Source organism: Aspergillus aculeatinus (assembly GCF_003184765.1).
Source record: "Aspergillus aculeatinus CBS 121060 unplaced genomic scaffold BO66scaffold_2, whole genome shotgun sequence".
Lineage (NCBI taxonomy): Eukaryota > Fungi > Ascomycota > Eurotiomycetes > Eurotiales > Aspergillaceae > Aspergillus > Aspergillus aculeatinus.
Genome location: NW_020291471.1, coordinates 281567 through 294023, shown reverse-complemented (window position 1 = coordinate 294023; position 12457 = coordinate 281567). Strand labels below are relative to the sequence as shown.

Here is a 12457-nt window from a genome sequence, read left to right as displayed (position 1 = left end):
CGAAAGCAAGAATAAGAATAAACACCATAATACGCAATCTCCCCCCAGCCCAACGCTTTCTGCAGGCCAAGCAGAGGGTCTATCAGCACTTGAAGTCCATGCCTATGCTTCTTGCGAAGCCTTGACACCATTCGTGTGCTCCGAATGATTAGAGGGGCCTGGAACTATAGAAGCCTTCCTGGCTTGGAACTTTTCCGCCGATTGAGTCGATATCCGAGTCAGCTCAGTAACAAATGACTGGCCCCAGAATGCGCTATGAAATATCAGTTAGAAGATTGGTCTAGCACTGTCAAGCTTAGACATACCTTGTATACTTGTTGACATATTTGTCCAGCTTAGAGAAGTTCAGGGCCCTCTGCTCATCGCTCATTGTGACAGCCTCCTGATAAGCCGCTGCAAGCTCTTCGGTGTTCCAGGGGTTGATAATGATACTGCCATTCAAGCTTTGCGCCGCACCCGCAAACTCCGAGAGAACCAAGCTGCCATGGCGTTTCTTTTGAGTGGCAATGTATTCGTAGGCCACGAGATTCATGCCATCACGTGTGGATGAGACAATGCAGGCATCGGATACGGCGTAGAGAGCGATCAGTTCGTCGAAGTTGACTGACTTGTGTAGGAAGTGAATCGGCATGAACTCAACAGTGCCTGCCCTTCCATCAGCAAGGCCTCGAGAAGTCAGTCTGGGGGCACTCACCAAATTTACCGTTGATGCGGCCCACGAGTTCGTTGACCACAGCCCTTAGGTTTTGGTACTCTTCCACGTCTTGTCTGCTGGGAACCGCTACCTGAACCAGTACAACCTTTCCAACCCACTCAGGATGATCACTGAGGAAGACCTCAAGCGCATGTAGCTTTTGAGGGACGCCCTTAATATAGTCAAGACGGTCGACGCCCACCATTAGCTTCACGCCCTGGAATTTCTGCTCTAGCATTGCAATGCGTTTTTGAACTTTTTCCTTCTTGAGACCCTCCTCAAACTTGTCGGGATCGATGCCGATTGGGAAGGCGCCACAGGCAATCAATTTGCCCTGGAACTCGATTCCATTTGGAGTAGTAGGCAACCCCCTAAAGCTAGGGTTAGCAACTCTGGGTCATTTGTGAGAAGTCAGTCATCCAATACATACAGCAAACGCGAGCAGGCACTCAGAAAGTGTCTGGTATAATCGTAGGTGTGAAAGCCGATCAAGTCACAGTGAAGGACGCCGAGCAGTAACTCATTCCGCACAGGCAGAATTCTATAGATTTCGCTACTAGGGAATGGCGTGTGAAGGAAGAACCCGATCTTAACGTTCTCTTTGCTGTTGCCAATCTCTTCGCGAAGCATCTCCGGGAGCAGCATCAGATGATAATCATGGACCCAGATTAAATCACCGTCTTGAACTTCTTTCGCAACGGCCTTGGCGAAGAGGCGGTTGGCTTCCTTGTATGCCTCCCAGGCAGATTCATCGAAGGTGATCTCACCAGGGTGATAATGGAAAAGAGGCCAGAGGATCGAGTCTAGAGAAGCAGGCAAGAGGTCAGCGAATATGGTCACGAAGTGAGCATTCTAGTACATCGCGCCGACTATGCGATTCAATTGGCGAAGGGATGGACTGACTGGAGAACCCATTGTAGTGACGATCCGCAAGCTCGTCATCGATGAAGACCGGCACAGCCCCGTACTCTTCCTTCAGACGTTGTTTTACCTCGGGAATTTCCTCCTCTGGGACTTCCAGACCGGGCCAGCCGTACCATTGGAAAGTCGTGGACTTTGAGAGACCGCTGAGTCCACTAACCAATCCTCCAGAAGACATGGAGAAGTCATATCTGCCATCCTCAGATCGCTTGATGGTGATAGGGAGGCGGTTGGAGACTAGTAACAGCCTGGCCTCGTTCGGAACGGGGTTATCGAGAGAAGGCATGCTGACGGTGATGCAGGCGATTGCGCAAAACTAGATGGCGAAAGATGCGCAGTCGAACTCACTGACCAATGATGCAAATTGACACAAAAGGAGGATATGGATCAGAGCTCGGATCAGGTTCGATAAGGTGAGGATAAGAATGTAAGAAGATGCCGTGAAGATTCTCACGATTTAATTGATAGTAGTTTAGGGAAGAGATCAAAAGCGGGCAAAGAGAGAGGAGGGGTAGGACAAGAAATCAGTTTGGGCCAGTCTTGGAAGATTCGGCGGAAGTTATGAAGGAATTGGCGCGACTCCGGAGAGGAAGCGGGATGGCAAGAGGACTTCTTGGTGGGGGGGAAATGAGGACGAGAAGGGAAAGCACCAGAGGAGAAAAGAAAATTGGCAAGATTGGGGGACCTTCAGCGGTTCAACGAGCCAAGAGAAGTTTCAAGTAAGTAATGGTAGTATTAGTTGGCAGACGTAGGTAGGTTAGGTAGGTTAGGGAAAGTAGGTAGGAGTTGGAGTAACTGTTAGGTCTGGCGGCGGGGAATAATGGCCGAAGTGACCTCACCGCAGCGGGCAGCGCGCGGACCAACCGACCCAGGCTTGGGCTCGGGCAAGAAGATCAAAAGAACCCAGCAACTTCCTCACTAGCAAGTTCATCGACTGAGCCAGTGGTGGGGCGGTGGAAAACGGATGCACACCCAGCAACGAACAGTCTCTCGGTTGATTTGTGATTTGTGGTTTGGTGGTGCTGTCTGGATGTACGAGTATGAAACTCACTCTTCAACGAGTTGTTGCGATAGGAGTTATCGCTTCGAAGGAGAGGTGGAGAATATAGGCGGAAGAAGAAGTAGAAGAGTGAGAGATGGGATGATGGGGGAGAGAAAGAGAGGGAGGGGGAGGGAAGAAGCAGGTGGGGTGGGGAAAGAACTCCTCCTACTTTTACTATGTACGGAGTACTATGTACGTACAACGACCGACAGGCTGCTTAACTACTGCTCAACTACTAACTAAGTTAAGTTACGAGTCCAAAGTTACAGTAAAGTTCACTTACTGACTGGCTGCTAAGGATTATTCGCTGAGGATATGAGGAGCCCTGAGTTAAGTTCAAAGTGTACTACGGAGGAAATCATCCATGATACTTGATACAAAACGAACAAACGATGAAGTCACAGTCCGGATTGAACGATTTCTCGGCGCGGGATCCCTGCCAGCGACTCATCGTCCCCCATTCATCCCACGCTCCCGGGACTTTCAAGGGACCACAAGCACTTTACCCGACCCTTAGTCTCAAGAACACTTACTTGTCTGGCGTTTCATGCTTGTCATCCTGCCAGGGTACTGTCAGTAATAGATATTAATATTCTCTTCTTCAAGCAAGCACACCTCTCACTCTTCCTCACCATACCGGAAACTCCCTGTGCCCCCCCGGGCCCGGCCTGCTTTCGCCCCGCCCAGATGCGGACATGATGACGGTCAGACGGCGTAATCGCACAACCAACCATATCTTGTACCCGCCACTTGACTGACAACCTTGCACCTACACAAGGTACAGTATACCGTACTATCTATCTCACTGCTATGGAGCCAAGTACGGCTTCCATTCGAATCAGACCAGTCATGGACCAAATGGATCAGAATTGTCGCATCAGCTTACAGCACCTCAAAAGCATGAACACGAAGCAGACGTCGGTACAGTACCAATGCAGACAGTAACGCAGGCTCGTCGTTCGGGTGCCCGAATTCGTCCCAAAGAAGGTCCCAGCAGTGGATGGGTCTAGCCCCTCCGTCTATCCTGGCCTTCCCAAATTTTTTATCAGAGTGAGGAACTAACTTCCTTTCATAGTAATATTGGTTCCTAGAATTCCCGAAACAAAACTACATATACTTCGTATCTCTATAATTCTACTCCCGGCATTCCTGCAGTCATTCACGGATGAAATCAAAAAAAAGAAAGAAAAAGAAAAAGAAAAATAGAAGGGGGGAGGAAAAAGCAACGATTCCCTAATCCTCCTCACAGACTCAAAGCGGGGATTTGCCACGCTCCAGGCTCCATTCATCCAGATCCCTGTCATGAACCACTCGATCTTCGTCCTCTAACTTCTGTAGCACAAGCTGTACGCCATGGCAGGCCGGTAAATGCAGGTTCTCCGGGACGTCTTTGTAAATCACCTTCACCAGCTCCATGGCGGTCCAGAAGGGTTTCGGGTGGATAGGCGGTTCCCCATCCGCGACCTCAAGCCGGCCGTACCGTAGGACCCGGATCACTTCATCCTCCCTCTGCTGTCGATGCTTGATATACTCGGAGATCTTGGCCGTTGCACTGTCAATCACCGCCCCATGACCGGGGTACCCGCGGCCAGAGACCCGATGCTGCATCCGCTGTAGGCTACCCATGTACTCGCCAAGGTCTTCGAAAACACTGGTACCATGTCCCAGTACATCTTGACATCACATTAGTAAGGAAGGAGATGCAGGATGCAACAGATACACCATGGAAAAGCCAACTTACTGTCGCCCGTGAACACCGCATCCTCTTCCTCCAGGACAAACATCATGTGGTCGACGGTATGGCCAGGTGTGTGGTACGCACGCAGTGTTGCGCCCTCCACGCTGAATATCTGGCCATCCTCGATACTGCGTTGACCAGGACCCGGTTGATGCTTGTAGATCGTCACGTGTGGGCAAAGCTCCAGAAGATCCGGGATACCTTTGACATGATCATGGTGCCAGTGGGTGAGTAGGGCCTGGTGCACGGTTGCATTTTCCTGGGCAAGTACGGCTTTGAGGTGAGATGCCCACGATGGCCTGCCCTCGCCCGTGTCGATCAGAATGCGCTGGTGACCTCGACCGATGAGATATGTATTCGTTCCTATCGGGGCATGGTTTAGAGAGGTCTGCAGGCTTCAACGAATCGCTTGCATATGGGCTGAAAGGCACCCACCTTGAAGTGTAAACTGAGCAGCATCCAAGTAGATTAGAAAAAGGCACTGCATGCTGCAGGTGTACAGGCCTATGGAAGTGGTAGGGGACGAACCTTGCCCGGATTGCCGCCCAGTATTCTCAGCACTGACGAACTTAACCGTTCCACCTCCGACAGGGTAATGAGTTGGGTGGCCATGATGTATGCACTACAGGGCCAACGAGTCTGTGATTACCTGGCCTGCGGCGGTATGAACTCTTCGGCGGACGTATCGTCCTGCACAATCAGCTGTCTGACGAGAGCGAGGGGGATCTGCTTATGAAAGCAGAATCGCTGCTACTCACTTTGGAAGACGTGATCTCCGCGCCTGATGGTGAAACTAGTTCTGCAAGTATGCCCTAGAGTCTGACTATTGACGGATCGTCGCCCGCAAGCGCGGAGTCAATGAAATCGGGGGAGACCTCGAGGATAACGGAGATATGCACGTCACGTGCGAGTGTGTGTGGCACTTTCTGATCGTTGATAGACTGGACACAATGCACGACTATGACCAAGATGGAGTAAATCATATGGATGGGGCAGGGTTGATCATTAAATGTACATATACACGGCTTACTACTCAACGGTTACCTACCGAAGTGGGGTGCGCTGTGCTGGCCGCTGGCCTCGGCCTCGTCGGCATCACGTTCCCCTGTTATACCAAGCGGCATATTCAGAGAACGCATCAATGGCACGCGAGCGTAGGTTGCCGGGTCTGGATTACGAGGGCACAGTGACCAAGAAAGTCGAGTTACATAAATGCACAATTGGAACAGAAGGAAAAATGGTATGCACGCAGTCCCTAACATACAGTGTATGATATAAAACAAAACAAAAAGAGTATATCCATGTAGTCCACCCTAAAATCTGAAGGGTACAAATGAAACCAGGCCCTGATGGCAGAAACAATTCGTTAGATTTTTCGGATCACCACTCCGCATCTTCCAGCCAGCAGCCGCTTCCCCGCTGCTCGGCAATATCCACCGAGACCCTGAACAAGTCTCTTGGAGGTATCATCATGTTTCATCTCAGCGGACAGAAACCATATTTGTAGTTTACAGATGAGCTGGTCGCTCATCGTGGCCCTAGGCCCACTCTTGTCGAGTTGTTTAGATGACTAGCAATTTAAGCCTTGCCAGCCTTGCGGGCCATGGTGTTCAGGGCAGAACCATCCTTGAACCACTCGATCTGGGACTCGTTGAAGGTGTGGCTGAGCTTGACATCGAAAGAAGGACCATCCTTGGGGTGGACGCGGAGAGTCATGGGCTTGCCAACCTCGAGCTCAGTGCAGAGGAGGTCAACCTTGTCATCGGGCTTGATCTTGTCGTAGTCGGCGGGGTCGGAGAAGGTCAAGGGAAGCATACCCTGCTTCTTGAGGTTGGTCTCGTGGATACGGGCGAAGGAGCGGGTAATGATGGCAAGACCACCAAGGTGGCGGGGCTCCAGAGCGGCGTGCTCACGGGAGGAACCCTCACCGTAGTTCCAGTCACCAATGACGACCCACTTAACACCACGGGCCTTGTAGTCACGGGCAGTGGCGGGGACGGCATCGTATTCACCTGTGAAGGCGTTCTTGATCTTGTTGGCCTCACCGTTCTCGGCGTTGATGGCACCAATCAACATGTTGTTGGAGATGTTGTCAAGGTGTCCACGGTACTTCAACCATGGGCCAGCCATGGAGATGTGGTCGGTGGTGGTCTTACCCTGGCACTTGATCAGGATAGGGATACCGGTGGCATCCTTGCCATCCCACTTCTCGAAGCCAGCAAGGAGCTGGAGACGGTCACTCTCGGGGGAGACAGCGACGGCAACAGACTCACGGTCCTTGGGAGGAGCCTGGTAGGTGTCACGGCCGGGGTCGTAGCCCTGGGCGGGGAGACCCTCGCCGGAGGGAGCCTTGAGCAAGAACTCGTTACCGTCCTTGTCCTTGAGCTTGTCGGTGAGGGGGTTGAACTTGAGGGTACCGGCAACGGTCATGGCAACGACAAGGTCGGGAGAGGCAACGAAGGCGTGGGTGGCGGGGTTGGCATCGTTACGACCAGTGAAGTTACGGTTGTAGGAAGAGATGATGGAGTTGGCCTCGCCCTTCTTGATGTCGCGACGATCCCACTGACCAATGCAGGGACCGCAAGCGTTGGCAAGGATGACACCACCGTACTCCTCAAGAGTCTGGAGCTGACCGTCACGCTCAATGGTGGCACGGATCTGCTCGGAACCAGGAGTGATGGTGAAGATAGACTTGGACTTCAAGCCGTGGTCGAGAGCATCGCGGGCGATGGAGGCGGCACGGGACATATCCTCGTAGGAAGAGTTGGTGCAAGAGCCGATAAGACCGACCTTGAGCTCCTCGGGCCACTTGTTGGTCTCAACAGCCTCCTTGAACTTGGAGATGGGGGTAGCCAAGTCAGGGGTGAAGGGACCGTTGACGTGGGGCTCGAGCTCGGACAGGTTGATCTCAATCAGCTGGTCGTACTCAGCACCCTCATCCTCGCGGAGCTCCTTAGCGTAGCTTCTGGCGAAGTCACCGATCTGCGTACGCTTGGTGGCCTTCAAGTAGTCGTACATGCGGTCGTTGAAGGGGAAGAGAGAGGTGGTGGCACCGATTTCAGCACCCATGTTACAGATGGTGGCCATACCAGTGCAGGACAGGGAGTTGACACCAGGACCGTGATACTCAATGATAGCACCAGTACCACCCTTGACAGTGAGGAGACCGGCGACCTTGAGGATGATATCTGTACGAACCGGTGAGCTGATGGTCCAAAACATTTAGAATTGACATGCAAATACTTACCCTTGGGGGTAGTCCAGCCGGACATCTCACCGGTCAGCTTAACACCGATGACCTTGGGGGCCTTCAGCTCCCAAGGAAGACCAGCCATGACATCGACAGCATCAGCACCACCGACACCAATGGCAGCAATAGCAAGACCACCAGCGTTAGGAGTGTGAGAGTCGGTACCGATCATCAGACCACCGGGGAAGGCATAGTTCTCAAGGACGATCTGGTGAATGATACCGGAACCGGGCTTCCAGAAACCAATGTTGTACTTGGCGGTGGAGGAGGCCAAGAAGTCGTAGACTTCCTTGTTGATCTCGTTGGCGCGGGCAAGATCCTTGTCACCACCAAGCTGAGCCTCAATCAAGTGGTCACAGTGGACAGTGGTGGGGGTAGCGACGGAGGGCATGCCAGCGGACATGAACTGAAGGATGGCCATCTGGGCGGTCGCATCCTGGCAAGCAACACGGTCGGGGCGCAGCTTGAGGTAGGAGGTACCACGCTCGATGTCCTGACCGTGCGGGTCGTCAAGGTGAGAGTACAGAACCTTCTCGGCGTAGGTAAGAGGACGGCTCAAGCGACGACGAACAATGTCGAGGTTCTCGGACATCTTCCTGTACAAATGAAAAAGAAGACATTAGCACGCGATTCCATCGATACGAATGCTTGTTGCATCTTGAGTTGATGAAGGCTGCTATGGTGTTTGCGTACTTGTAGTTGATGTAGTTACCCTGCGAAGCGCCTATTAGCAAATTGTGCTCCAAATCCGGTATTCGCATACCCGAAGCCAGCCGAGGGCACGGGAAGCTTTCATTGAGGGATATCCACCACTCACCTTCTCGAGGTTGGTCATCTCGACCTTCTTGTCGAGGGGAGAGTCGCTGACGGTAGCCAGACCCCGGGTCCCGAGGAACTGAGACAATTCATAATTAGTATTCCAAAGCTTCCTGGATTTTCACCTCGTCCCAGAACTATCGCAGTTGTGGGATCTTCAAGGTTGAAGGAAGGCTCGAAGGCTTACAAGACGGGACTTAGGGGCCTATAAACAATTCAGTCAGTATTCCGTGAGCCCGAGGAGACATCAGCTGGCAGCCATCGCCTCTCGTTCTTGAGAGAGGATGTCTGTCTGCCTCGCTGAATAAGGAGTACGTGTCCAGGTAGAACTTACCAGCGCACCCATGCGCGCAAGCCTTGTGGAGATCATGATGGAAGCTCTCTATGCGAGGTGGGCAAGGCCGCAACACATCCAAGGAGAGACAACCCAAAAAGGTGTGATAGAGTGGAGTGGGAAAGAGAGAAAGAGGAGAAGAAGAGGAAGAAGTAAGAGAGAAGGGAAAATGGAGTAGATAAAAGGAAGCTCTCTGAGTGGGAAAGAATTCTTGTTTCCGCCAGACAGCGGTTTACTAAACCGGAGAAGAGGGCCAGCGCCGTGACCCGTAACCGCTCCTTGACAGTACGAGTCCCGTACGCATTCGTAGCGTGCGACCGGAGAGATGGAAGTGGCTGGTTATATCCCCTTCTTACCGTCAGCATACGGTAATTTTGGTGAAATTCCGGTCGACCTTTTCAGACTTGCAGACCTCCCTTTCACCTCAAGGACCCATAATGTACTTCTTTGCCTTTACCCGGCCAACCGCAGGCTGCCCGTCGATTCGAAAACGCTTCACTGTCAGTGGTCTTTGCTCCTGGAGGCGTAATCGGACTGTCAAATCCGTGATTTGAGGATGCGCGGAAATCCACCCCCATGTTCCTCCACGACCCTTCATTGAGTTGCTATTCTACCTTGTACGTTGGCTACTAACACTGGCTGGCTACCTTAACTATTTCGGTCCTGGTTCCGGGGAGGCCGTCATTGAAGTGTTTCTGACAGTACAAGATTGTAATGCTGATTACTTACCTAGTACCGGCCACCAGCGCCCGCACAGCTCGTGCACAGGGCATGTGAGAGGCAGCGGTGACCCAATCATGTGTGCCGGATTATATGCTACATCAAAGGACATTCTTTCGACGTCACCCTGTTGCAATGTCTTCTAGTAGAATTGATGTCTTCACTCGCCATTAAGGAGGGTATAAAATATTTTGCTATGATCGCAAAAGTACAGAATTGCCCAGACACCATTCAAAATTACCGCACCGTCTTTTCCATCGGTGTCTTTCTTGTTGCTGAGGGGACCTGTAACTTGAACTTGGAAGTGGGCGCAAGAAGCCATTATTGGGTCGGTGTATTATTTCACCTGAACCACCAGTGGACGACTGGCTGTTTCCATCCGGCGGCAACATGCCGAACGCATAGTAACGTCATAAATTACGGAAACCACGGGGAAATGGCCGTACGAACAGCTCGCTGCTGACAGAGAGCCGAGCGTGAGCCGAGGCCTGCCGATGGGAGTCCCGCGGCCCGCCGCCAAGATCCTTGCCCCCTACGCCCAATCAAGTGCGAGACGTTTGAGGAATTTCTTCTCGCACGCACAAAGGCGGAAATTTCAAGGGCAGCGACCCGCTCCAAGGTTTTAGTTTCTCTCCGTTTATCGGTACTATCTGCCTCTACCACGATCACTGGAGAGCATTCCGTCAGGCTAGGTACTCCATACTATCGCTATTTTGGGGCTCCGTCGTGATATCAAAAATAAAAAAATATGGGTGCTGTCAGGAAAATCAAGACCAAGCGCAGGACTAGGTAAGGATGCTTCTTCTTGATACTCCCGCATGCGTTGCGCATAGGTGCATGGCTAACCTGCCTCGTATTTGTCTAGAGACTACGATCAAGTCCGCGCTGATATCCAGTCGTCTAAGCATCTCACACAGTACAAAGCTACCAAAGATCCGGAGGACCTGCCCGGCCTAGGACAACACTATTGTGTCGAATGCTCCAAATGGTTTGAAAGCGAGTTCAACCTGGTCGGCCATAAGAAGGGCAAGAACCACAAGAGAAGGTTAGTTAATGGTCTAAATATGCTCCGCCGATTACCCCCGGATTTGCGATGCGAGTGACAACTCTATCGCCTCAATGCTCGTCTTCTTGTGCTAATTCAACTGGTCCAAATAGACTACGCATCATCCGCGAAGAAGCTCATTCGCAAAAAGCTGCGGAGGCCGCAGTTGGCCTGGGTACCGACAATGGCGTGAGAGCGCAGGAAGAGACCGTGATGGCCATGGAAGATTAAAAATCTACAAATGATTCTACACAAGCAATCAGCCTCGCTCCAAAATCGCCAACGTGAAGCAGAGCGGGTTGGACTTGCATGCAAACGACCCTTTCGGTACTGCGACAGACCTCTCATGGGCTCGAAAAATTTTTACCGCATCAATGCAAATTTGCAGCCGTTGTCGTTGTCACCAAAGTGATATGATTGGCTGTTTGCGGACGAAGCTTGTCGCCCGACGCGTGATTCGCCCAGTCTCACACTAAGCACGTGAAAACATCAGGTGCCGAAAATCGCCAGTTTTGTGCCGAACGCACTGCTTCCGTCTTGCGGTGACCCCCTTGCAAACTGCCGGTTCTCGGAGCGTCGCACAGTTAGGTCCCACTCGGATCGGATCCGACTCCCTTTGGGCAAGAATAATTTACAAGCTGCAATTTTAATTACAGAACGTGGGGGATCGATCGAGCTGTCCTGTTCCTCCTTAGTCGAGCTTCTTGTATAAGTTCAGGCTTCTTGTAGATATCTCATAAGCCATTCGTAAGTCGCCCACTAAAGTACAGATTGTCAGCGTTGTCCAATATGCCGTTTGCGACAATCTCACATACCTGAACCGCATTCACGATGAATGCCCTAAAGCTACACACCCCGAGGCCGCGGTAAAAGGCCTTCAGACCTTCAGTCTGGTAGACCTCTCTGGCAACCTTAATTGAGCTTGCATCGCGTGTTTGTATGCGAGACGGTAGAAGAGGGCGATCTTGAGATGTTTCAATTGTCCCAGCCTGCAGTCTTGTCTTGATCACGTCTAGAGGGAAGACCGACGCCCAGGTGACAACGCCAGCAATGCCGCCGCAGAGGAGGATCTTCAATGCAGCCAGATTCGTAGTATCGTCCTCGGAGTTCATGAGACGCTTACAGTACTCGTAAGACCAGAAGCTGTGGCGGTGTGGGTGTAAGGTCAGTGTACGTCCTGTCAACGAGCCGAAGAGGGTAACGGCGGGGGGAAGATCCGGGGCAGGCAGATCGCATACTAAAACCCATAGCCAATGGCGTCTCTGGCGCAAGTGATTCCTCCTGCATAGTATAGGCCCCTCCAGCCTCGGGTACTAATAATATCTTTGGCAACGGTCCAGGAGGAGATCCCGGGCCGGGTGTCCAGTTGGGCTCGACATTTGATAAACTCTGTGGGAGACGATACAGTCCAGCTGGCTAGTCCACCTGCAGCACCTGCGAGCCACACTTTGTACAGAGACGTCCCTTGGGGTGAGGTCGGGTCTGTAATGGCTGTGTCCAGGGTCATCAACGACCGGTTGTAGGCCACGAAGAGCAGAGCGTTTAGGGCTCCATAGCCCAGTATCGGAGCAGCGGAGCCTGTAATCAATGATTAGCATGGGTTCCCGGTTTCGTTCATACAGTAACAGGATTCATCGTGCTTACAGACCTCGCACCAGAGAAGTGACGCTCTCCAGGCGGCTCAATTGCTGGGTGGTTGATGATGCAACGACTTCTGCATGCTGTCCCGCCTGCAGTCGAACCTTGATAATGTCAAGCGGGTTGCCGATGATGATCCCAATAGCACCGCTCAAGTAGCCAGCCCAGAAGTCGGCGGACATATCATATGTGATACGATTGGAGGGAATCTGCCTTTCAGCAACGGTGAATCGTCGTAGTTGGTACACAATCGCTATGT

General features: G+C 52.1%; 5 protein-coding genes across 5 annotated transcripts; 1 reads left to right on the top strand and 4 right to left on the bottom strand.

Moving 5' to 3' along the window:
• Positions 1 to 102: 102 nt before the first annotated feature.
• Positions 103 to 1901, bottom strand: BO66DRAFT_397403 (glycosyltransferase family 20 protein; the record flags this gene model as incomplete). The annotated part of the gene is made up of 5 exons (XM_025648591.1): positions 103 to 253; positions 306 to 645; positions 695 to 1065; positions 1125 to 1497; positions 1598 to 1901. 5 exons carry the CDS (start codon positions 1899 to 1901, stop codon positions 103 to 105), a joined length of 1539 nt encoding a protein of 512 aa, XP_025508621.1.
• Positions 1902 to 3752: 1851 nt separating this feature from the next.
• On the bottom strand, positions 3753 to 5337 carry BO66DRAFT_387625 (putative metallo-beta-lactamase domain protein). Its single transcript, XM_025646355.1, has 5 exons — positions 5154 to 5337; positions 4924 to 5085; positions 4831 to 4843; positions 4399 to 4758; positions 3753 to 4330 (listed from the first exon to the last, which is right to left on the bottom strand). Exons 2-5 carry the CDS (start codon positions 5005 to 5007, stop codon positions 3909 to 3911), a joined length of 879 nt encoding a protein of 292 aa, XP_025508620.1. The 5' UTR covers positions 5008 to 5085; positions 5154 to 5337; the 3' UTR covers positions 3753 to 3908.
• Positions 5338 to 5615: 278 nt separating this feature from the next.
• acoA (aconitate hydratase ACO1) lies at positions 5616 to 8970 on the bottom strand. Its single transcript, XM_025646354.1, has 6 exons — positions 8796 to 8970; positions 8649 to 8666; positions 8463 to 8540; positions 8339 to 8358; positions 7643 to 8241; positions 5616 to 7583 (listed from the first exon to the last, which is right to left on the bottom strand). The coding sequence occupies exons 1-6, from the start codon at positions 8829 to 8831 to the stop codon at positions 5974 to 5976; spliced, it is 2361 nt and encodes a 786-aa protein (XP_025508619.1). The 5' UTR covers positions 8832 to 8970; the 3' UTR covers positions 5616 to 5973.
• A 1154-nt stretch (positions 8971 to 10124) lies between these two features.
• Positions 10125 to 11237, top strand: BO66DRAFT_364006 (putative C2H2 finger domain protein). The gene is made up of 3 exons (XM_025645140.1): positions 10125 to 10304; positions 10381 to 10560; positions 10674 to 11237. The coding sequence occupies exons 1-3, from the start codon at positions 10264 to 10266 to the stop codon at positions 10789 to 10791; spliced, it is 339 nt and encodes a 112-aa protein (XP_025508618.1). The 5' UTR covers positions 10125 to 10263; the 3' UTR covers positions 10792 to 11237.
• A 37-nt stretch (positions 11238 to 11274) lies between these two features.
• BO66DRAFT_364003 (putative mitochondrial carrier protein) lies at positions 11275 to 12380 on the bottom strand (the record flags this gene model as incomplete). Its single annotated transcript, XM_025645139.1, has 4 exons — positions 11275 to 11319; positions 11376 to 11703; positions 11799 to 12138; positions 12209 to 12380. The coding sequence occupies 4 exons, from the start codon at positions 12378 to 12380 to the stop codon at positions 11275 to 11277; spliced, it is 885 nt and encodes a 294-aa protein (XP_025508617.1).
• Positions 12381 to 12457: the final 77 nt, after the last annotated feature.

Bases quoted from the DNA above. Each gene is read 5' to 3' on its own strand.
- BO66DRAFT_387625 (XM_025646355.1), bottom strand. From the start codon at position 5,007: ATGGCCACCCAACTCATTACCCTGTCGGAGGTGGAACGGTTAAGTTCG. The intron at 4,331-4,398 runs GTAAGTTGGCTT...TGTGATGTCAAG, and splicing joins TGCGGTGTTCACGGGCGACA to ATGTACTGGGACATGGTACC.
- BO66DRAFT_364006 (XM_025645140.1), top strand. From the start codon at position 10,264: ATGGGTGCTGTCAGGAAAATCAAGACCAAGCGCAGGACTAG. The intron at 10,305-10,380 runs GTAAGGATGCTT...GTATTTGTCTAG, and splicing joins AAGACCAAGCGCAGGACTAG to AGACTACGATCAAGTCCGCG. The intron at 10,561-10,673 runs GTTAGTTAATGG...TGGTCCAAATAG, and splicing joins GGCAAGAACCACAAGAGAAG to ACTACGCATCATCCGCGAAG.
- acoA (XM_025646354.1), bottom strand. From the start codon at position 8,831: ATGATCTCCACAAGGCTTGCGCGCATGGGTGCGCTG. The intron at 8,359-8,462 runs GTGAGTGGTGGA...GGCGCTTCGCAG, and splicing joins AGATGACCAACCTCGAGAAG to GGTAACTACATCAACTACAA. The intron at 8,242-8,338 runs GTACGCAAACAC...TCATTTGTACAG, and splicing joins GGTAACTACATCAACTACAA to GAAGATGTCCGAGAACCTCG.